Source organism: Aspergillus pseudodeflectus, assembly GCF_044049435.1.
Source record: "Aspergillus pseudodeflectus strain CBS 756.74 chromosome Unknown BJX68scaffold_8, whole genome shotgun sequence".
Lineage (NCBI taxonomy): Eukaryota > Fungi > Ascomycota > Eurotiomycetes > Eurotiales > Aspergillaceae > Aspergillus > Aspergillus pseudodeflectus.
Genome location: NW_027263784.1, coordinates 174,620 through 197,134, shown reverse-complemented (window position 1 = coordinate 197,134; position 22,515 = coordinate 174,620). Strand labels below are relative to the sequence as shown.

Genomic DNA, 22,515 nt, shown 5'->3' with positions numbered 1-22,515 from the left:
TGACAGAACTTTGTTGTGAACTTTTGTTCCATGGAAGCTGTCAAGTTTACAGCTCCAATACTACACGACACGTCGAGTCGAGATGCAAGACACGGACAAGCTTTGCGACGCATACGCCAACGGACCATCTCGGCCGTGCAGCTGACAGCAGCAGAGTTCAGACATCTCCAATCGCGGCCATTCTCCGGCAGTGGCTCACTGGCCCCGGTGCTCCAACTGCTAAAAAAGCAACTGTCAACAAGCGGGAAAAGCGGGCCCGTTCCAAGTTTTGCCCCTGATGCGAGCTAAGATTGTGACGGATTTCATCATTTTTGCTGACAGCCTCTGCACTTGCATCCTTCCTTGGACTTTCTCCCCTGAAGAGCGCCTGTCAAAGGTTAATGGCGATCCCTGTCATGCAGTCAATATAAGTAGATTGCGCGCCCTACCCTATCTCGACCTCCAGAGTTCAGGGTCCTCTCCAGCTCTCATCGACTCCATCGACTAGATCAGACCACACTCCATTTTCAAGCAGCAGGCTCTGCAGAATGGTCACCTTTCCCATCGAGACGCACGCCCAGCGCGCGGTGCTGGGTGTCGCCTTTACCTTTTCGATCCTGGCCGTCGTCGCCGTGTGTCTCCGCCTGGTGGCTCACGCAATCGCACACAAGAAGTGGACGCCCAGCGACTACTTTATCATCGCCGCCTGCGTAGGCCCCCCAAAAAGCCTTATCTCCACCTCCAAACTCAACCATCCCAACTAACCACAACCACAGATCTTCGGCGTCGGCCTGCAATCAATAAGCATAACAGGCGTAATCCAAGCCGGAATCGGCTTCGACCACACAGCCGAAATCGCGGCAAACCCAGCATACGGCCCCGAACCCATCACAAAACTCCTACAGCTCATCATCCCGCTGCAATTCCTCTGGGTCCTCAGTCTGAGCTGCACCAAGATCTCCATTCTCTTCCTGTACCTACGCATCTTCCCAGTCCGCTGGCTGGTCTGGAGCTCCTGGGTGACGATCAGTGTGATCGTTGCGTGGGCCATCGCGACGATTCTCGCCGGGTGTCTGATCTGTCGGCCGTTTGCGTTTAACTGGGACCAGACGATTCCGGGGGGGAAGTGCGGGAATCAGGTTACGAGTTTTACCGTCACAGGCGTGATTAACCTTGTGACGGACTTTATTGTGCTTGTCCTGCCCATGCCGTCGTTGTATCGCCTGCAGATGGCGACGTATAAGAAGGCTACCCTCATTGCGGTTTTCGGGTTGGGTGTTGTGTGAGTCGTCCTTCGCCTCCCCTTTCTCTCAACCCCTTCCTCTGCAGTTTTGTCGAGTTAGGGACTAATATAAAAATAGCACCTGCGTAATCTCCGCCCTCCGCATCTCCGTCCTCAGCACAATGGACTTCACCGACATAACATACTCCATCCCGCGCGCAAACATCTTCTCCGGCATCGAGCCCTGCCTCGCCGTGATCCTCGCGTCAATCCCCATGATGCGCCCGCTCCTCGGCCGCACGTCCACAACGCCCAACGCAACGGGCCGGACCCCCATCTCGTCGTCAAACAAGCGCTCCGGCGTTGGCGCCAAGGGATCAAATGGAACGGGCGAGCACGACGACGGGTTCGAGCGTCTTGATGATGACACAAGCCAGCTGTGGCTCAGGCCCATGGGCCCGAAGCACTATGCGGGGATTTCGGTGCGGCATGACAAGGATCGAGACGCGCTGGGGGACGTCAGTGGCGGGAGTTTGGAGAGCCTCGAGCAGGGCACCGGAGGTGTGGCTGGCAGGGAGAGGAGTACAAGTGGTGGACAGGGGATCACGGTCAAGCAGGAGTGGGCGGTTGAGGAGAGGCGGGCGCGGTGATGGATGCAGTAGATGCAGTAGATGCAATTTCTGCAATGTTTCTTTTGTTCAGCGCAAGCGGGGTTTTCATCGTTCGAGGTGTTTATGACTGTAGACTATGAATGAATTCAAAAGTATCTCGAGCCATGTCTATAACCACATGTCACTCTGTTGTACTGTTGCCAGTTGAGTTTAAAGGCCCTGCATCATGTTATCCCTGTGCCATGCAAGTGTGAAACCCACAACTGAACCCTGTCTGACTTGGTCTCAGCCCTACGCGGGCTTGACCCACGAGCCGACAGTAGCATGCATATGTACTATCCCAGATAACACAGCTGACCGGTACTACTTTACTCGAATGGGGCAATAGTAGCTATTTCTGCGATTAGGTAAAGGGCATGTATCAACAAGTATCAGCGAAATAACAGACCCTGTCGTCCTCACACAGCTTCCGCTGACAGTATCCCAGAATATATATATTCTGAGCCAAGTGCTCTGCGAAATACGCACAGTATACCAAATGGCGCGATCACCAATACATTCCGAGCCAGTCCAACGAGCATAAATAAAATGCCCAGGATAAAATCAATTCTCCTAGTAACACTCACGCAATCACAATTTCCTCGTCCATCTCCAGCGCTGTTCGACCGTGACGGGTCGAAGCCTGGCCTGACCTGGCCAGTGGCCATATTGCGATTCGGCAGCGCTAGTTAGTTAGCGGACGCCGCTGCACGTAAGCAGCCAGGCTCCAAGCCCAGGCCTGCAGGTACAAGGATGGCTCGGACGGGCCCTGAAGAAACCGGAAAACATTTTGCGAGTGATCTTATGCGGAATAAGGTCTGTGCTCAGAATGGCACGAGAAGTCACTATAGTTTTGAGCATAGGCGCCGGTATATGAATCTACTGCAAAGGAACGAGGGTGAGACAAATGAAGAAACATGGGCCTTCCGCCACGAGAAGGGATGATCGTACTTACGAATTTCGACTTTTGTCTTAAAAGGCGTCGGTCTCGAGGAGTCCCATGGCAAATCACGAACCAGGTCACGATGGGTCTGTGCGCCGGGCCGACAGGGCCTGGATTCCTCTGTACTCCGTACCTGGATTGGATTCATTGGACAGTCTGGACCGGAAATCCATACTCCGTATGTAGATTTTTGCCAAGCGACTCCTGAGTAGGGCACAGAGGTCTCGTGACAGTTTACGCAGAGAGCAGTGTCATCCATTAAGGTACAGGGTCGAACCTGAGTGAGACCATGATTCATGATTCCCAGGGCGCAACAATCAACGGAGATTGGCCGGGAACCGCTTGAATCATGATCCCCGCCCTTTTAATTAATCCCCATCTCCGGATGATGGCTCAACTTCAACAACGAGCCCACATTCATTCAGGTCTCATCTCACCTTCCGGAGTCTCACGTCTCAGCACTGGTAACTTGGGATTGACAGGGAGCTTGACCCCGAAAGCCAAGCGAACAACTCATGAACACTCGGACCTAAATCGCCACGTTCTCCAGCGAACACCCAGTTGTAAACTCGGCAACAGCTCGCTTAATAGCTGCCAACCTGTCACATTCGCATCGTGAGGATATCAACCATGGTCGAGCGAGCTCGGAGCCTGGGAGCCGCTGCATGTCCTTGCAGGGCTTTGCATCTATTGGTCGGCTAATGAGGTCTTCAAGCCGGCGAACCGGTTACCCCGCATACAGTAGCCGGCTCAGGGCTGAATTTGACTTTTTGGTGCGCTGCTTTGAAGAGGGGAAAGGGGTTCCTCGAGAAGGATTTTCGAGTCCGTCATCGAGGAGGTGGTGGTGGTGGTGGAAATTCCATCTCCATACAGTTTCACATGGCGGGGAAGCCATCCTTCAGTCTCAAGTCAAGAGCTCCATGTGCTTGGGAGCGCCCTGACGGTCGGACCCCTCGTGGCGTTTCGCGTCTGTTCTGCCAATACCGCCACAGTAAGGCCCCTGGATGGTGTAGCCTTGTCCTGCTCCCCAAAAGGTGCGCGTCGCGACTTGGAGCTGGACAGGATCTCACGAGCAATAATCGAGAGCTGAGTCCTCAGTCTTTGAATCTTGTGCCACTCCGAAGGCCCGGATTCAAAACCCTGGCATCTTGTCTGCTTTTTCTGGAACTGCCTGCCTGAACTAACGGCTATAGGAAAAGCGCGATACACAAATGTAAAGCAGACCAATCGCATCTGCAAGCCAAGATAATGGTGCTCCTTTGACGTCGCTAGCGCGGATTGTCTGCGTGGTCGAGTCGAAGACTTGCAGTTAATCTTTTTAGAGTTTGCGAGGATGCGATGCTGAAGATGGGAGATGAGATGGTTGAGCTCTGGATGGAGTATTGAAGTTTGCACAGGTGAGGAACCAATGCTAGAGAGGATATGAACTCTCTATAGATCAGCCATGACGATTGCGCACCCCAACCACCCCAATTGAAACAATCATCGACCAAGAAACGGAAACTGAACGCAGTGAATGCCAACCGTTCTGGAGCCCTGGCAATCCTTCGGCCCGAGAGGGATGGATTGTCAGGTGTTTCGAGTCAACATGCGGGGATCCCACAATCGCTTTCTCCGACTCGCGAGAAGTCCACGTTTTTACCATCCAGCGATCCTGCTCCTGATCCTTCCATATTCCATTCCCGGAAATACATTCTTGGTCGTGTGTCGACTGCAATTGCAATCTCGCTTGATCAATCCCAGCGCGGCGATTCCCGTTGCGGCGCGAATATCGATGAATCGAGATGGTCTCCACTTCCCCAGGTCATCGGTCTTCCCAGGACCCAGTCCAGCTCGCCTTGGGCTGGAGTGATATAATGGCGGATTTCCCTCAGCCGCGTAATTTCCCGTCACTCTTTGACTTTGACTGTCCAGATGTAGACCCTGCCTGGGTCACCATACAATGGACGGTCTCCCTAGTTGCGCCGTGCGTTACCCCTTACCCTAGAGCCTCGGTACATGCACACGGTAGCGGTACTGACAGCCACAGCTCTCGTGCCTCATCTCAGCAATCAGCAACTCAACATGCAGCCTCACGGATTTCGACTGCATCTGCACGGACGAACCACTCAACGCAGCCCTCGCGCCATGTATCGCAGGGAGCTGTACGATCAAAGAAGCGCTGAGTGCGTGTCTACTCATACCTGCAACTCCCACCAGTCTCGCCGGTACTAATTGGACTTTACTGTACAGCCGCCCAAAACTACTCATACACGACATGCGACTACCCAGCTGACGAGAACACAACCGTCTACCATGTCATCAACATCGTCGGGATCATCGTTGCGATTATCTCGGTTGCCCTGCGCATCACGAATCGCATTGTTGGTGGGCAGGTTGGGCTGGATGATCATACCATCGTCGCTGCCCTGTTTGTCGCTGTCGCGATTGCTGGTGTTGGGTTTCCTCGTACGAGCAGCCCCGAAGAAAGTAATACTATATCTTGGACTGACGGTGATAGTCCGCACCTACGGTCTTGGGAAGAATATCTGGAGTATTCCATTCGACCATATCAGCGAAACCCTCAAGGTACACCATAACCCCCTCGCCCCGCCCACTTCCACTATCCACAACTAAGAAAGTGCAGCTCTTCTTCGTCGAAGAAAACCTCTACTGCGTCTGCATCTCCCTCATCAAATCCTCCATGCTCCTCCTCTACCTACGCCTCTTCCCCAGTAAAACCCTCCGGCGCACCGTCTTCATCGCCCTCGGCGTAACAGTCGCCTGGGGAACCGCAACCTTCCTCGCGCAGCTCTTCTCCTGCTCGCCGATCAGCTACTTCTGGAAGAAATGGGATGGCGAGCACGAGGGGCGTTGCACGAGCCATAATGCGCTATTGCTCGCGCACGCGATTATGAATATTGTCCTCGATGTCGTGGTTATTGGGATTCCCATGCCGATTCTGGTTAAACTGCATATGAGTCGGGAGAAGAAAGTGGGGATGTGTGTTATGTTTGCCGTGGGGATTGTGTATGTTCTTTTCTGCTCTCCCTGGGCTTCCTTGCCGCAGACTATTCTTCTTTCTATGCTGGATGTGAAGGAGCATCCTATGGTAATGGTGGAGGTATATGCTAATGAGAGGTGCATTGCAGCGTCACGGTCATAAGCATCTTCCGCCTCGTCGAAGCTGTCGGATTCAACAGCACCATGAATCCAACCAGTACGGTCCTCTCTGTTCTATCCCCTCTCAATGTCTCAAACCTTGTTTCTTTTTGGGAAAATATTCATCCGCTGCACACCCACTAATACCTGTATAGAGGACTTTGTCCCCGTGGGAATGTGGTCCCTCCTCGAAGTCGACATCGGGATAATGTGCGCCTGCATGCCCGGGATCCGCGCGCTCTGCAAACGGCTGTACGCCCTCTTCTTCCCGAAACCGCTCGGGTACGAGACGTACGAGCAGCGCAGCAAGCAGTCCAAGCACAGTGCAAGTTCGAGGGACCAATATGGATCGAAACAGTACTCGTCTTCGAAGTCCAGCACGGGTGGGCTCGACAGCGGGAATGGTGGACAGTTTATTCGACTCGAGGAGGTTTCGCCGGATAGAAAGAGGGAGCGAGGTAGCGAGGAGGATCTATGGCCGTTACGGGATACGCCTCCACACACACGTTCGCACTCGCACACCCGCAGTCATACACTTACAACAAGTCATTTCCAAGGCCCCCCTATGACCAGACAAGAAAGCACCGGCCGTCGCTCCATGGGCCGGGACCGCGAATCCCTCGGAATCACGCAAGGGTGGCACACGCAGTACCCCGCCAGTCCGAGTCCGACGCGACTAAAACCGCCGCCGTTGACGCCGACGAGGGATACAGCGGGGACGGGGTATGGATTGTTTGGGGGGAAGAAGTCGCGCGCGAACTCGATGCATTTCACTTGGTTTCGGGATGGGGATTCGTCTTCTTAGCGTGCTTATCAGGAGTAAATCAATTCAGTGCGCATCCCTTGGTACTCCTCGTATAGTTATTGTAGACTACATGACTGACTCATCCATCCCTTGCCGGATTGCACAGTGAGATATTCGCCCAGTTGCCTGTCGGCAGTCAAATATGCCTCGGGCACTCTCACTCACTTTGCAGAGTTGAACCATGCAAGTGAGGCTTGTGCCTGGCTCGTATTCATAGTTGGCGCTTGCACGGGCACCAGCCTCTCAGCCTCCGCCGAGCTTAAGCCCAGACCCAAGCTTCTGGAGTATAAGATCCAGTCCTGGCCCCACGTGCGACGATCGTTGGAATTGCGTACACTCTTATATACGAGTTGTCCGCGTCAACGCTATTGACAAAGAGGGTATCTGGCTTCGAAAGGAGAGTGTCAAACAGCGACTTTCCAGGATTACGACCGCGCTCGAGCCGCATCACGCCGCGGAAATAGGTTATGACGGTGTATTTGGGGGGCTCGGAAGTAGGTGTCCAGGACTTGTAGGAATCATCTACTGACTGTCTTTGGTGTTTGGTTCTTCGTTATGTGCGGCCATCCTTCTCGTCTGCAAACGATTCATTTGGCGCCTGCTGCGCTGCTCTGCCCGGGCACTGCCCTTCCTCCCTCCTTCTTCTCTCAACGAGGCCTCGACGGGCTTGTGCATGAGCCGTGGGTATCGCCCCTGCGGCTGCCTTCAGTATGACTCGTGGAAATGGTTTAGATACGAGGGTCTCGTGGTGTTGAGGCTGTGAAGGCCGTTCTCCTGGCATATATAGAGCCGCAATGGTGGGAATTCTCCGATCAGCATCTTCTTTGATAGATTATTGAAGCCTACCCCATCCTGCATATCCATGTGCATACATATCTTCAGCTAACCTGACAAATGTCGATCCCATCGCTGATCCCCCCACTCTCTCGCCTTCCTCTGCTCCTCTTCCTCTCCCTCGCCTCCCTCAGCTCCGCCTTTCAGAAATCCGAATGCAACGCCTACGTCCAAACAGCCCTAGCAAACGGCTCCCTCTCCGCAAACTCCTCCATCTTCCACCGCTCTTCCACCAACAGCCCCTTCTCCCAACCAGAGAATATAATCCTGACCCTCCCCGGCTGCAAATCGACCTGCGGTGCGGGGTCAAGCTTCTACGACGACGTCGGTCCGCGCCTGTCAACATGGCTCATACCGATCCTCCTCCTCATCGGAAACATGCACATGGCGCGCCTCGGGAATGAAAAGTACGCTGCGCTGCTGCATTTCCTCGGTGATCCCATCGACACGATGTGGTCGCTCCTGACAACGGCAGAGGTCTGGTCGCGCGCGCACAGTCTCGCCGAACGGACAATCCCCAAAGCCCCCGGCGAACAGGAAGCCCATTACAAAGCGCGCCTCGTCGACGTGGCCACCCTCTTCGCCGCAATCGAGGAACTCGAGGGTGGATCAGCGGACCGCGCGGCCGACCACTTCCACACGACCTTCTCGGCGATCCTCGCCTCGCGCAAACCGTCCATGTCCTCTGATGCCTTCTACCACCTCGTCAAGGAGACTGCAAATGAACTCTCGGATTCGAGGTCTGCGGGTCTGAGACGCGCGGGGATTGCCGTCTTTGCGTACTTTTACCATGTGATTGCGGGCTTTGTTGATGTTATCGGTGGCGAGAGTAGTTCCCCTCCGGGTGGGAGGATCGGGACGTCCATGTTCATCTCGTGGCTTATCCCTGCTGTCCTCGTGAGTAATGCGCTGGGCGGATACGCGAGTCGGCGCACGGCCCTGAGGATCATGGAGCGCTTTGTCAAGGTTGTCTCCGGCGAGGGCGTCGAGGACCACCAGATGTTTTCAGCAGACAAGCGCTCATCGCTCCTCTCGTCGCGGATGGGAAGAGGCTCTGCGTGCGGAGGCCCCTCGCGAACAACAACGACAGACTTTTACGCCTCCCAGCAATGGTCCGGCTCCATCTACTGCTACCGCCCGCGCAAGATCCTCTTCCGCGGCGGGCACCGCGATACACATCCGCTCACACTCTTCGTCCTCGCCCTCCTCCCCCTCCTAATCTCAACAACAACCTCCGTAACCCTCATCTGGGTAACGCCGACCATCGGCTTCGACTGCCGGAGCCTAATGATGGTCGCCATCTCATGTCTCTGGCTCCTCAGCTGCGCCATCACCTTCCTAACATACACGGCCCGCCTCGCAGACGGCGTGTACCACTACCGCCTGACCCTCATTAAAGACGCCCTCATCGGCCTCCCCGTCCTGGGCGTGATCGTCCTCTCCTCGTGCGGGATCTTCAACAGCTGCCTGTGCTGGAGCGCGCTGTTCAGCCGGCGCGGCGGCGCATACGTTGTGTTGGACGACCGCGACGAACGCGGGTTCAATGCCCGCACGTGGTACCCGGCGCTTGTGGGCGCGTGTCTGGGGTTGCAGATGGTGGTGTTTTCTGTCATGGGGTGGATGATGAGGCAGGGGGAGGTGATCTTTGGAAGGGATGAGGAGAAGAAGCAGGAGGATTGGTTGGAGACGCATGTGCGGCGCGGGCATATGGGGAGTTTGGCGGGGCAGGGGAAGCAGGGGGTGCAGATGCACGAGAGGCGGGCGAGTGAGGGGAGGGGGTTGTTGGGGGGAAGGGTGTAGTTTTGACTGCTGGATTGTTTACAGGAATGGGAGTGGCCACGTCTAATAAGCCATTTTTGGGTATGAGTAGTTGGGGTTATCCCTCTTACTACCATCACTAATACAATGAACTTTCCAAGTTAGCCAACGAGGTGGCCCCGGGAGAATAAAATGTGCTGGCACCTGCAGTTATGACACGGTCTATATTCGGCCAGCCAGAGGTCACATGGTTGAGCAATGAGACAGTAAAACCATGAGAGTGCGAAATGGCTACAGATGTGCCAGCCGGTGCCTTCCTCAATGTACTAAGCAATAAGTTGGCTGATCTGGGTGAAGTAGCTACTGCATGTGGCTTCTACTCTCGGCGAGGCTAGTGTAATAAGGGGTCATATAACCTGAGATCATGCAGAGTTCCTGGTCTTTGTAAAGTGTAACATGTTACATGTTAGTGGGTAGTTTTGTGGTTTATACTAACTACTAGCTCTGATTTTCTTTATTTGTTATGCCTAGACAAAAGTTATAGTGGTTAGCTACCTTCTTTAATGATCATCAAACCAATAGCTATTTATACAAGTATTAGTTCAGAGACTGGAGGATGTAAAGAACCAGATTTGAGATAAATAAGCAAAGTAAATTACTTGTTAACAAAATTAAAACAAGCTATTAATGGGTGCTTGGCCAACCAATTTTAGGTGAACTAATGCATGAGCAGGCACGCAGCCAATTACATTGGACTAACTATGGCAGCCATTCACCTATCTCCAGGGGCAACAGTTAGTGGTGGTTATGTACAGGTTCCCATTCATTTAAACGTATGAGTAGCAGCTGGTACCAGCAGGCCTGGCGGAGGTGCGCCGTCAAACCAGAGGATATGGGTGCCGTCAAGGTTGCCGTCGAGTTCGGTAGTATCATTTGAGGTAGAGTGATGCTCTTGAGCGACCTTGTTCGCGGCGAGATTCTCCTCAACTTCCTCGATCCTTGGAGTTAAGAGTCCCGGGCACTGCACTAGCTTGGTCTGCAGCTCATCTAGCAACCTGATAGCATCCCCATAACGCTCGACTTTGGGATAGTGGGTTGCGAGAGCAAACATAGAGTTGAGAGTGGCCGGGTGCGTAGGCCCCTGGTGAGTGACTCGCCACCTTAACACATCCCTGAAAATGGAAATGGCTTCGACGAACATTTCCAAGTCTCCATAAGCGCGGGCGAGTAGTGCAAGCTTCTCCACGGCGATTTTGGGATCCGAGGCGCCCGGAGGAACGAACCCACTTATTTTGATTGCATAGAACGGGACACCACTACCAGGTTCTTTTCCATGCCTGCTGTACACCATCCGTAGACTTTGCATTGTGCCCAGTGTCTGGGGATGAGTCGGACCGAGCTGCCGCAGCATCTCGGCAAACACACGCTCTGCCAGCTCCTCTGCGTCTGCCCATTGTCCTAGCAGACGGTGCTGCCGTGCGGTCATATGCAAGGCGCCGATGGTGATGAGGTCAGTCGGCCCCAGAACTCGCGTTGTGCGGGCCACTACTTGCTGAAATTCGAGCAGGGACTGTTCTGTCGTTTGTGTACCAAGGCGGGCCACAGCCAGATTATGCATCATTTTCACCGTCGTCGGGTGGTCTGGGCCAAGTTGCTTTTCGGCCCTTTGCAGATTCTGTCTGCTTAACCTCTCTGATTCTTTATTCTGGCCCTGGTCGCTGTAGAGCCTCGCCAAGGAGACTGTAACGGACAGACTTTCTGGCTCGTATACTTTACCTGAGCCTATCGATGTGTTTTTCTCAAGGGTCTCTGCGAGTCGCTCAAAGAGGACTTCTGCTTCACTCAAGCGTTTCTGGTTGAGGTAGAGGTTTCCCAATCGAATTTGGGTTTGCAACGCAAACGGACAGATGTCGACGTAGCATTTTTCCTCCTCGGTAGCAAGTAGCTGCTGATATAGATTCTCAGCGATGGAGTACTGGCCCTGATCAGCACAGAATTTGGCCAGTGCCGTCCAGATCAAACACAGGCCGCCATCGATCATTGGCTGTATGGATAACGCCGCTAGGTCCGCTAGTATCGTGTGGATATGCGACAGAATAGCACTTTTTTCCTCAAAGTCGGTAGGTGTTCTGGCTTGAAGCTCGACATATGCTTGCAACAGCACAGTGGCATCGGTAAACCGATCTTTACGCTCATCAATCGAGAGTCGCAGTTTCATCCATTCCTGAATAAGAGGGTGCAATGAGAAGTAAGTCGCACTGTCTCTGCTTTCGAATGACTCAACTAACGATAACTCGTGCATCTCGGCAATGATATCGCGAAACGAATATGTGTCCCATACACGTTCGCCCGTCGTGAGAAGTGGAACTAGCATGTCCACAGTTGCATATTCCACTGTTTCATCGGTATACGAGGAAACGTAGCCATGGTGATCTGCTGCATCCCACATCTGGTCTAACCACTTCTTGGTCGTAGCTCCAAAAAAGTAATAACTGAAACTATTTCTCAGCTGTCCGACTTGACGCTTGAGGACATCATACTGATTGCAAGCCAGAGGGTTGTCCTCACATAGGTAGGCCTGGAATAGCCTCTCGGATACATGTCTGCAGTCGAGGAACGCCGCAAGCGTTAGCAGTCGCTCCTTGCTGCATCGGGCGTCATCGTCTCCAGTTATCAAGTCGAGAGAGAGCTCCCAAGTAGTGGCCACTGTGAGCTTCGACCGGTCTTGCGGGTTTTCGTAGGACCAGATTCGTGGAACTTCATTCGATATTATTTCCCACCGATGGTGAAAATGCTTGAGGAATTCGTGAAATGAGATGCGACGCTTGTAGATGTAGGCCCCAGCCTGGTCAAGGGCCAGAGCAAGGTGTCCTAGAGATTTCACAACCTGCTCAGCGTCAGCGGCATTCCCGCCCCCAAGCCCGACTGCCGACGACCGAACAAGCAGGCTGAGAGCTTCCTCGGGGTTCATTGTAGACATCTGGATCATATCGCCTAGCCGATGTAGCCCGAGATTCCTGCTAGTCAGGATAATGAGGCCCCGCGAGCTCTGGGGGAAATAATCGGTAACATCACGTTCAATGAACGCGTCGGGGTCATCAAAGTTATCAAACACCAGTAACCACGCTGACGGCCAAGACTGGAGACCCTCTTTGACCTCTTCGATATTCTTCTCGCTTTGCGAAGGATCTATCTCTGTCGAGGTCATTTTACAGGCGACGGCGGCATACTTCTGCTCAACCGAAGCGTTGGAGCTGGCGTTTACCCAGACGATTGCCGATGCCTGCCTTGCTGACTCCAGCTTCTGACAAAAGTCCATGGCCAGCTGCGACTTGCCACAGCCACCCATTCCCACCAGGCACACCACTCTTGAGTCTGTGCCTGTTCGCGGCATGGAAAACTGGCTCATCAGTCGATCATATTGCTCCTTGCGATGAACGAAATGCTTGACTCGAGAGGACGGATAGTCAAAAAGGGTCCGTTCATCAGTGTCCGTGCGCTGCTCAGATATAGACACATCTCAGGCAGAATTAGAACCAGGTAGGGGGAAGGTGGGGGTTTAATAGCATATTAATTACCTAGCTGACCCAGTTGGTACATCTCTAGGGGCTTTCCCACTAACGCTGCAACGATCCTCTCCACAGCAGCCCGGGCGCTTCCGTTGTCCACAATGTAATTCTTGGTGTGGGTTGCAACCTCTCCCAGCTTCTCCCAGTCCTCCATCGTAATATCCTCCAAACCCTGATCGACATTGAGGCGGAAGTATGGACCCTTGCGGTCTTCAAATCGTCTCTCCATTTCCCGCGCGACCTCCTCGGAATCCGTGGCCATCTTTGCCAGGGCGCCAACCAGATCCCGATGAATCCAACGGTCTAGGCCTCGCGGTTTATTGAGCCTAATGACTCTTGCCTTGCCGGTGCCAATGCTGACAATACAGCTAACTGGTCTGTCCTTGCCGAATTCTTGGCAGGCTTCGAGCAGCAGCTGCTTGACGGGGTTGTTGCAGCCAAGACCAGCATCCACAAACTCTTCTTGCACACCAGGCCTGCCGATTCGGATGGACTTGAAAAACGTCGGTGCTGCGGTTGTCGCCCGGCAGGCTTCCCAGATCGTACAGTTCTCGCTCGGATTTATATTCGACATCCATGTTCGAAACAACCGGGGGCTGCTTTTTAGGCTTTTCGCTGAGGCTGCACATACGAAGCTGGAGAATACTGTCAGCTACAAAGCAGTTATCGACCGAGAGTACTGGCTCAACTTACGTCTTGCATTCCGACTCGCCTGCCTCGCTTTCATACATCTTTTCTTCCTCGTGTCCCTCTCCTAGCTTCTTGCAGATTACCTCTTTAATCACCTCTTCCAGCCTAGAAGCCTTGAAAGATCCATCCTGGCCCTTTATCTTTCTAGAAGAGAACACCTTTTCGGCAAATACTCCATACTGCTCAATGGCCTCTGCCACAGAAAACCGAAGACGACCCAGGAGAATCGCGATTAAGCTGCATGGTATTTAGTATCTTTAGTCCCTTTCTATTCCAAAGTCGTTTTTCTTTGGAGACGCAGCAGGCAGGAAACCTCACCCTCCTGTACTAGTCCCACATATCATGTCAAAGTAGCCAGCGGGTAATGGGACAACGTCCAGCTGCTGCTCAACCTTGACGCGGTGCATGATTTCCGCCAGAATGGTCAGTTCTGATATACCTCTAATGCCTCCGCCGTCTAGTGTTTCCGCGCAATGCCATGGTTAGCGACTGGTCAAGCACGGCTCTTAACTGCGATACGATGACGAGGTGGCATGGATGGATGGGAGCGGGAGAAGGGGAAGGACAAACACCTACCAAGTGACAGCAGTCGCACCGGCCGCAAAGGCCCGCAATCCTGAACTGAAGCCATTGGTCAGGCCCGGATTGCCAACAGCAGAATCCGATATCCTCAGGATTCCAAAGGCAGAGGGACAGGGTAAACTTGGGAAGGCGGAGATAGCCTCGCAGCGGCAGATGCGCCTCGGTTTTAGGGAGCTCCAGTTGCCGGAGCAGTGAGATCTGCGACGCGGCACGCTGTTGAAAGAGAATGGCTGGGCGCCTGCACAGCCAGTAATATCTCACAGCTCCAATCCTTCCGCCTGATTTGTGGCGCAGTCGTAGTGGAAATGTGAAGTTGGCTGGTGACTTTGGCCACCAAGAACGCTATGTACCGGTTCACTGTTTGCATAGAATACTTGGAGTAGAAAGGCTTATATCTATCATAATAATCTTATTTGCGAGCTTCCGAAAGTTAATGCTGGGATCATGAGAGTGTGAGGCGATCAGAGACTAGAGACTATGTGGGCTGAGACCCCTGTTCTATAAAAGTCGTTCTTATACGTACCAGGTCACATGGCTCGTAGCCTGCGGGCCCACAAAAAAGGATCAAATAGATGAGGTTGGTCTAACGGGAACATAAGAGTAAAAGAATCGTCCTCTAATCTATTAGCTCGTCCAGGCAGTCGCTGCACTAATCAAAGGAACAATGCATGGATCCCTCGGCTCGAGAGCCACTCGCAGGTAAATAAGAAGCATGATAGCCGTGCGCCAACCTCATTACTCCACGAGCAAGTCAGAGGCTCGGTTAAAACGACAAAAAAAAGGGATCAGTACTTTAAGCGGTTGGGCGAGGCTGGCGGGAGACACCTGGCTCTCTGCAGCCTTTCGCGTGGAAAAAAGAAAAATGAGAAAGTGATCGGGCCAAGTACTCCCCGACATATTAGGAGGATATTAATCTTCATAAGTTGATTATTAATGATTAGAGAATTAGTTCTATGTGTTGAATATATCCTTCGTCTTTGCGTTGGGTGGGTGTACTTGGGCTCGCCTCCGAGGCACTGCACCTCATTCCCAACCCATCTCGTGTATTTTAAGAACAAATTAAACCGTCTCCTCCGTCTCGCTTTTCGGTGCGGCCGTCATCCAGAAATAAGCAGAGACCGTCATAAGCAAGGCGAGGAAAGCTAAACCGGTCAGAAATGCCCTCTAAACGTGGAGGACAGCAAACTCACCGAGTACAGTATTCATCCAGTAGTACCCAAGAGTCTCCGAAACGCTGCCGGATAGGAGCGGGCCGGCAATCATGCCAATGTTGAATGGGAGCTCGCTGAGACTGGACAATCGAGAGTTTCCTCCATACGGGCCGAAGATGTTCGGGTTCTTGGCTTCGAGGTCATGGACGACGGCTGTGGTTGTTAGTCTGTCTGAAGTATCAGGGGTGGAGGGGGTACGTACCCATGATCTGGAATGTTCCAGCGCCTCGAACGAGCGCAAATGCGAAACCGAGTCCCACGACGGCAGTGATGTAGACGGCTTCGCCACCGTGTTCAAGCCGGCCCCAAGGGAGGTCCTTGCCTGGTACACCCATGAGCCATATCAGTGGCACCATGGATCCGCATCCGATGACAGTCGGCCACCGCAAGCCGACGCGATCGCGCAGGTGACCGATAGCAGGGCCCAGGGCGATGCTGGGGACTTGAAGACCGAAGAAGATGATTCCGACGGGTAAGCTCTTCCAGCCGAATAGGGCGCGGACATGCAGAGGGAGCGTCGTGTCGAATGCGGCGAGGATCACTGAGAGAATAAGGGTGTTGAAGGTTCCTGCGAGGATGTGCGGGTCGCGAAGCATGATGCGGTAGAATCCGGAGACAGGTGCCTTGTCCTTGGCATTTCCATCGATGGCGGATCCCTCATCTGGAAGAAGGGCGCTTGTTTCGTCTGCCTGCTGTGGCTGCTCCGTTGTCGCAGGCTTGGTCTCAATCATGAGCAACCGGGCGGCAACGTCCACCGTGAGGAGGAACAGCGCCGCCGACCACGCAGGCCAGTATCCAAGCAGCTGGAGGAGGAAACCGGAGACCATTGGTCCAGCGAAGATACCTGTCCCGACAAATGACATGGCGGTCCCAAGGACTTTTCCTTTGTTGCTTTCGTCGACGTTGTCGGCCAAGGTTGCGAATGCGACAATCCATACCGAGGAGCTAGCGAGCGATTGGAGGAACTGTCCGGCCATGAGCAGCCACACTAGAATTGTCAGCATAATACCAATCAGATTATAGGGTGTAGCTACCGGTCGGCGCGCACGCGACAAGAATGGTGCCTGATGCGCATGCTGCGAGAGAAACTAGTAGCGGAATTTTCCTGCTTGGTGTCTTGTCCGCAAAGTGTGCGAAGATGGGGGCGAAAAGGAGCGATACGACGCCATAGACTGTCAACAGCGTCGTCGTAAACGTCTGGGTTTTGGAAGGGTCGAGGTGCAGTCGCGTTTCGAGCATGTACGGGAGGATGGGGACGATGAAGCCAAAGAGGAACGTTTCTGCGCCGGTTAGCGAAGGTCACCAGCGGGGAAATACTGAGAGAGTGTACACACCAGAAAACAAACTGATCGTCGCGGTGGTGATGATGAACGACTGCGAGGAGCGCCATTGATACCCCCAGGGGGCGCTCTTGCCGACCGTCATGGCGCCAACTATGTGATATGTATGATGGTATGTTGTATATTCGTAAAAGACTGGTCGCAAGCAGATCAGCGCGTAAAGCTCTCTTAAAGGTCCAGAAGGGTCGGAGTTGTCTAATTTTTCAATTTTCAGGTCGCATCGAGTCATTGCGACTCGCCAATCATCGCTGTTCTGATGGAGACTCGTCTCCAACTCCAACTCCAGCGATCGCCTCGGGTTTGTCAATCGAACGATATCACCCCGCTGTTATGCATACTCTGCTTTGCACTTTGACAGGTTGACAGGATGACTCTTGACCCTGTCCTTGCGTCGGGATCAGCTCCGCCATTCGCTCAGTGCTCCGGGCTGCTTGTCCAGAGCCAATGACTCAGGGACCTGGCGCACACATCCGGCTGACATGCATCTCTGCGAAGAGTCACGCCGTGAGGATCCTGGATGGTTCATGGGCACCTGCAGCGTTTGCTTTTGGGCGACGTCCTGCATCGCATCCCTGATCCATCACTTCAGCTCGCATCGCACTTGCCTTGTCGGACTCCTTGCATCGAGCACACTCCAAGGACCAAGTCGAGTCTCAACAACCAAGTGCTCCGTATACGCATCTCGAGATCGACACCCTGTCTACTTATCGGTGGAGCCCAAGCAAGCACTGACCATGGCCCGACAGTCTGACGCCACATCCAGGCCCCATCACGACTCCGACCGACATCCGACTCGTATCGCGTATCGACGTGTCGGGTCGTATCCCCGACTTCAGCCCCCATTTACGCTCGGTCCAGACTGCAGGTTTCGCCGCTGCGGGAGCAAACCGCCCCATCTTTATCCTCGTCGAACCGCGCTCTTGAGTCACGACTAATCTAATTGACACCCCGGTCCAACTCAACCAATAATAACAACCGTCACATCATTCGAAGAAAGCGGAAAAATGTTCACGGTCTTCCGCCGACTCCTCCCCAAGCCCGTCGCCAATACGGGCTCGCAGCTCCGCGACCACCAGGCCAACGAGCGCACTTTCCTCTCCTGGACGCGCATGGGGCTTGCATTCGCAGCGATGGGTTTAGCTGTCGGCCGACTGGGATTGATCGAGCATATCTTTAACCCCCCCGTCGAGGCCCTCGAGGGGGATGAACCTCAACCAATCGCGCCCCAAATCCCTGCAAAAGCATCAGGCTCAGGTTCGAGCTCACTGTCAGCACGCATGCAGGGGAGGCCGCCGAGCTCGAAGGAACGAACCAGTCCCGATCTTCTCGCCAGCCGCCTGTGTCAGGCGATCAGTGTCTGGTCGTTCGGGTACGGCATCTTCCGGTACTTGTCTGTGAGGAGGAATCTCGCCAGGGGACAGTTCGTTCCTGCGATTTGGGGGCCGCTTGTTATGACGGCTGGGACGTTGGGGGTGATTGGGATGATTATCCAGATGGATTGGAAGAGGCCACATCACGGGCAGTCAGCACATGATCAGAGGGGTTGATTCCTGGCGACAGAAGCAAAGCTGGAGCTACTAACAAGCACGCGCGACATTCGAGAATAGACTCTAGAGAATATAGAACCGACTATGTACGCCATCTACCATATACGCTACCTACCTGCTCCCTTCCCCCTTCTCACCTCGCACCGATGTCGCTGCCAACTATTCTGGCAAATCCCCCCGTTTGCCCTTGAAAACCATCCCCGTACTAACCGGCGCACTCTCCACAAACCCATTCTTCGCATACAGCTTGCGGCCCGGCGGATCCGCCAGGAGATTCACGTACGGCTCGCCCTCGGCCGCATTCTCCCGTATGTACCTTAACAGCTCCTTCAGCACGATATCACCCAACCCTTTCCGCTGGTGCTCGGGGAGAACGGCCATGTCTGCTATGTGGAAGTACCACCCGCCGTCGCCGATTATGCGGCCCATTGCGACGGGTGTTGATTGCGGTGTGTCGGGGGAGGAAGAGGGGGATGGGTCGGTGTAGGCGATGTAGCATCCGTACCAGCTCCCCGTGGGGATCACAGCGCCCTGCGCGCGGGTTTTGGGTGTTAGGCCCGAGGCGGCGCGGAGGTGGAGGTAGGCATCGAGAGGGGGGTAGCCGGAGTGGAGGGTGTAGTTTTCGGGCAGAGAGGGTCGTGGTGTTGCGTCTGACATGGTTGCGGACTCAGGTTCCTGTGGTTGTTAGCTGGTCGATGAATTGTTGTTTAAAGGAGTTGACATAATTGCGGACTGACTGAGCACTCGACAGACTAGAGTAAACACGCCGGAATAATTGTTGTTCCGGAGATGTATGGGGAAGGCGCGAGTCTGCAACGCAGACTTGGAAAGCTGTGGCTCGTGTGTGAAATATGAGTGAATTTGGTACCAAATCCAAGCGCGTAAAGACTTTAATTTGAATATCCAAGCTTACAACGTTTGGTGACATGTGGTCCGGTGTCCACTATATATATCATGGCCCGTAGTCGCAGTCAGGCATCCGACCTCCCCCACTGTCGCAAGGCACAATGCAACGCTACGATTCTAGATGCGCTCTGGCGTCTCCAAATCTGCCAAAAAGAAACGCCTGATTCGTGCGTTCGAGTGTGCCGAGTGGATTATTGCGCCAAGCTTTTGCTCTTCCATGGATGCGCTCATCTATCGAAACTCCGAGCTCCGACTCCGAGTTCCGATTGCTGCCTGACTGGTGGTTGATGCCTGTTGCTCGCCAATCCTGGTCCGTTAAAGAGTGCGGTCTGTGGTGGATCGTTGGCTGAACTTTTATTTTGTTTTGGAAGGAAATATCAGACGTATCATCTCTCAAGGGCTAGTATATCTAGGTAGGTACAGTACATGCCAGGGAGAGGGGGTACACTCATCGGCAAGCGATTTTTGAAAAGCCTACTACAGATCTCAGCACGTCTTATGGCATCGCACTCTCTTGATTGATGGGTGGAGAGAAAGAGATATTCAAGATACGCACACCGCGCGTCCCAAGGTAGCGGAGGACGCGCAACCGGCTTCTGATGTTTCAGAATCGCAGTATGAACCCATAGTTTCAGGAAGAAGAGATCATGTTATACCACCAATCATCCTAGCTCTCCGGCAAAGAGAGCATCAATGTCAACGCGGCCATCTGCACCCCTGAACCTCTCATAACCTGGGAACAGCGCGGCGGGCTCAGGATCATTGGTTAGGTATCCGTTCCTGAGCCCCCAGGTTTTACAGGCAACGGGATGCGCCCTTTTTTTATACTCGACAATCTCATGTAGAGAGCGAACATCATGGACAGCTTTTGGAAACGAACGTTGAATGTCACGGACCAGGCGCTGGAGGGCGGACTCAGACGCGGGTGTTGCTGACCTGTCCACCGACAGGGAAGGTTCTGTGTGCGTTATTATATCATCACCAAAGAGATATAGTTCAGTATCATAATCCCATTCAATGTACGAGCGCTCAGAGACTTCCAGGTCAACCCTCGAGTATATTGTGTTCATGGTACCAAGAACCTTGCAATAAGCCGCAGGAAGTTCTGTGGCAGACCATGATTGAAGTGAGCTCCCGATCTTAGCCTCCAGAACGTAACGGACATTCGCTTGAAGTAGTAGGCTTCGCCAACCAAGCCGCGGTTTAGGACACCAATGCGAATCCAGGTACGTGCACGTGTTTGCGAGATCTGCACGCCATAGAGTAACCTCTTCAAGGCTGGCTCCATTCTTCAGGAATAATTCGATGAGACCCCAATTGATAGCACGTTTTGGAAAGGTAGTCGTCAGGTAAAGAGTCCACGGTGAGGTTTTTGTTCTGAAAGGGTGGATTGGCTGGGTTCTTGTGCTAAACATGGTCTGGTTCGGATCCGCACCGATTGAAAGAAGTTTTCGAATACCGCTGGAACAAATGGGGCTGTTGCAGGCAATGAGCAGAAGATAGGATTTGTATCTCTGGCAAAGAGAGGGGCTGTTCTCAAGAATAGAGTCGAGAAGCTGAGGATCAGAGGTGTCCGAGAGGGCGATCCCTAGTAAATCCAGGTAATCCATTTTTAATGGTGGTAAATCACCGAGTCCATTCCCGTCGGTTAAAAGATATCTATATGGCCAGTGCTTGGTTTGAAACTTTTCCTGCATGGACGTGTCGATGTATGAGAGCAATCTAACCTTTTCCTCCGGTGTCAGTCGTGACTTTGCGAGTTCCTCGATCGCGTCGATGAAAAGTGTAATTCCATCCTCTAAAGGTCCATAGAATATCCAAGCCTTCATAAACCCGGCCGTCGCCGAGCTGAAAAAGTCGAAAAGGGTCAGGGAGCTCGATCGCATAATGTCGTTGCTAGACTCCAAATAGAAGTCCCGAGCTGTTCGATGGACGAAGCGTACCATCTTAGCGAGCAGGGATGAGTTGAGTGAGGAATAAAGAGAAGAGCTACTCCCTTCCAAGGGCAGGACGCGAGGCAATGTTTCCCACCGAAACTCAGAAATTAGCATTCCTGCGCAAACGACATTGATCCTATTTTCAACCCGTGGCAGCAACACATCCAGGTTGTCTTCTTCCTCAGTGGTTACACTGCCTTGAAACCTCTTGTATGCCGATAAACAATATACCAGTGGCAAACCACCGTTTGACATAAAGGTATAAGGCACGTTAGACTCATCGTGCAAAACGAGACTGAAGTATGAAGCAGCTTCAGCGATATAGACATCTTGATCGGTTCCAAGTCTACTCAGCATATTTTTGTATAGGGCGTCAAGATCACCCGGTGTTTGATTGGTTCTGTGACGAAGTTGACAGGAGTTGTCTCCATTTTCGATACCCTTGCATAAATCTCGGGCCACAAGGGTGGCCCAGAGAAATACCCCGTCAGCATTCTCGATAATTTGATGGGCCAAGTGATCCAGGTCTGATTGGGTTAGAGAACCAGCACTAAGGTCAACAGCGCCAAGCTCGTCGTAGACAAAATTTGCAATGTCGTTTTTTGTGTACAAATCGACTTTCAGGATCTCCGTCGCATCTGGTTCAAGTTTGTTGATAATGCGTTGCTCTGGCCGTGAAGAAACGCAGACCCTGACTCCGCGGTTGGAGAGCTTCTTGATGAGATCCACCACCCTGACGAAATCTCCCGCATGGCACTCATCAAGTGCATCGACAAAGAGGCAGACATAGTGATCATTGAGCATGGCGTCAGCCGCCAGAAACACGAGGGATCTCAACTCGACCAAGTCCCAATTTCCCTGTGTCCTCTTCTGCCGTAGTCTCGCGTCCGTGAGATAGCTCGAGTCAAGGATCCAACTCGTTTCCAGGTATTGGTAGAGAAGCGAACAGAGAAGCCCTTTTTCGGTATTCTGCCACATCGCAGCGTCCGCGAGCCAGAAATAGAACGAGAAAAAGACAGGCGTCTTCGCCGTTGCAGACAGGTGTAGGGATTGCTCAATTCGGTCCGTAGAGGTGCAAAGGAATTTCATCAAGGTACTTTTCCCAGAGCCAGGCTTTCCTTGAATCCAATAGATGCCGCCATTGGCCGGGGATCGAAGCCAGCGGAGGAAGGTGCTACCGGTCTCGGGGCCCTCGTCGAAGATCCATTCAAAAGTGCCGTCGTGCTTGCTCAAGATATCATTCTCGCGGGTGAATGGGTTTCCGTTAATCAAGCTCTCAAGGATCTTGCTCTTCCGCTGTTCGAAATCTCTCCTGGCCTGATTCTCCACATGCGTCTTCTGGATCTCATCCATACAGTCTAAAATCTTCCGGGTGCTCCGATCCAGGACTAGATCCAACGC

General features: G+C 53.2%; 8 protein-coding genes across 8 annotated transcripts; 4 read left to right on the top strand and 4 right to left on the bottom strand.

Moving 5' to 3' along the window:
• Positions 1–408: 408 nt before the first annotated feature.
• BJX68DRAFT_203229 (putative integral membrane protein) lies at positions 409–1,945 on the top strand. Its single transcript, XM_071037590.1, has 3 exons — positions 409–689; positions 756–1,261; positions 1,341–1,945. The coding sequence occupies exons 1-3, from the start codon at positions 528–530 to the stop codon at positions 1,849–1,851; spliced, it is 1,179 nt and encodes a 392-aa protein (XP_070902295.1). The 5' UTR covers positions 409–527; the 3' UTR covers positions 1,852–1,945.
• Positions 1,946–4,528: 2,583 nt separating this feature from the next.
• On the top strand, positions 4,529–6,740 carry BJX68DRAFT_279578 (CFEM domain-containing protein; the record flags this gene model as incomplete). The annotated part of the gene is made up of 7 exons (XM_071048769.1): positions 4,529–4,760; positions 4,824–4,959; positions 5,027–5,242; positions 5,295–5,362; positions 5,421–5,803; positions 5,926–5,993; positions 6,091–6,740. Exons 1-7 carry the CDS (start codon positions 4,737–4,739, stop codon positions 6,738–6,740), a joined length of 1,545 nt encoding a protein of 514 aa, XP_070902294.1. The 5' UTR covers positions 4,529–4,736.
• Positions 6,741–7,634: 894 nt separating this feature from the next.
• On the top strand, positions 7,635–9,374 carry BJX68DRAFT_263630 (uncharacterized protein; the record flags this gene model as incomplete). The annotated part of the gene is made up of 1 exon (XM_071044741.1): positions 7,635–9,374. One exon carries the CDS (start codon positions 7,635–7,637, stop codon positions 9,372–9,374), a length of 1,740 nt encoding a protein of 579 aa, XP_070902293.1.
• Positions 9,375–10,054: 680 nt separating this feature from the next.
• BJX68DRAFT_230033 (uncharacterized protein) lies at positions 10,055–10,492 on the bottom strand. Its single transcript, XM_071039156.1, has one exon. The coding sequence runs from the start codon at positions 10,441–10,443 to the stop codon at positions 10,156–10,158; it is 288 nt and encodes a 95-aa protein (XP_070902292.1). The 5' UTR covers positions 10,444–10,492; the 3' UTR covers positions 10,055–10,155.
• A 2,392-nt stretch (positions 10,493–12,884) lies between these two features.
• On the bottom strand, positions 12,885–14,526 carry BJX68DRAFT_230028 (acyl transferase/acyl hydrolase/lysophospholipase). The gene is made up of 4 exons (XM_071039155.1): positions 14,168–14,526; positions 13,910–14,048; positions 13,595–13,828; positions 12,885–13,536 (listed from the first exon to the last, which is right to left on the bottom strand). Exons 1-4 carry the CDS (start codon positions 14,220–14,222, stop codon positions 12,903–12,905), a joined length of 1,062 nt encoding a protein of 353 aa, XP_070902291.1. The 5' UTR covers positions 14,223–14,526; the 3' UTR covers positions 12,885–12,902.
• An 811-nt stretch (positions 14,527–15,337) lies between these two features.
• Positions 15,338–16,809, bottom strand: BJX68DRAFT_253353 (MFS transporter; the record flags this gene model as incomplete). Its single annotated transcript, XM_071042710.1, has 4 exons — positions 15,338–15,537; positions 15,587–16,372; positions 16,419–16,664; positions 16,719–16,809. 4 exons carry the CDS (start codon positions 16,807–16,809, stop codon positions 15,338–15,340), a joined length of 1,323 nt encoding a protein of 440 aa, XP_070902290.1.
• Positions 16,810–17,508: 699 nt separating this feature from the next.
• BJX68DRAFT_203135 (YidH family protein) lies at positions 17,509–18,350 on the top strand. The gene has a single exon (XM_071037589.1). The coding sequence runs from the start codon at positions 17,729–17,731 to the stop codon at positions 18,269–18,271; it is 543 nt and encodes a 180-aa protein (XP_070902289.1). The 5' UTR covers positions 17,509–17,728; the 3' UTR covers positions 18,272–18,350.
• Positions 18,351–19,186, bottom strand: BJX68DRAFT_203122 (GNAT family N-acetyltransferase). The gene has a single exon (XM_071037588.1). It carries the CDS (start codon positions 18,926–18,928, stop codon positions 18,431–18,433), a length of 498 nt encoding a protein of 165 aa, XP_070902288.1. The 5' UTR covers positions 18,929–19,186; the 3' UTR covers positions 18,351–18,430.
• Between the last annotated feature and the right edge of the window lie 3,329 nt (positions 19,187–22,515).

Excerpts from the sequence above, each read along its gene's own strand:
- BJX68DRAFT_230033 (XM_071039156.1), bottom strand. The coding sequence starts at position 10,443 with ATGTTTGCTCTCGCAACCCACTATCCCAAAGTCGAGCGTTATGGGGAT.
- BJX68DRAFT_203122 (XM_071037588.1), bottom strand. The coding sequence starts at position 18,928 with ATGTCAGACGCAACACCACGACCCTCTCTGCCCGAAAACTACACCCTC.
- BJX68DRAFT_230028 (XM_071039155.1), bottom strand. The coding sequence starts at position 14,222 with ATGGCTTCAGTTCAGGATTGCGGGCCTTTGCGGCCGGTGCGACTGCTG. Across the intron at positions 13,829-13,909 it reads TGTGGGACTAGTACAGGAGG|CTTAATCGCGATTCTCCTGG; the intron begins GTGAGGTTTCCT and ends AATACCATGCAG. Across the intron at positions 13,537-13,594 it reads GGCGAGTCGGAATGCAAGAC|CTTCGTATGTGCAGCCTCAG; the intron begins GTAAGTTGAGCC and ends AGTATTCTCCAG.
- BJX68DRAFT_203135 (XM_071037589.1), top strand. The coding sequence starts at position 17,729 with ATGTTCACGGTCTTCCGCCGACTCCTCCCCAAGCCCGTCGCCAATACG.
- BJX68DRAFT_203229 (XM_071037590.1), top strand. The coding sequence starts at position 528 with ATGGTCACCTTTCCCATCGAGACGCACGCCCAGCGCGCGGTGCTGGGT. Across the intron at positions 690-755 it reads ACTTTATCATCGCCGCCTGC|ATCTTCGGCGTCGGCCTGCA; the intron begins GTAGGCCCCCCA and ends CCACAACCACAG. Across the intron at positions 1,262-1,340 it reads GTTTTCGGGTTGGGTGTTGT|CACCTGCGTAATCTCCGCCC; the intron begins GTGAGTCGTCCT and ends ATATAAAAATAG.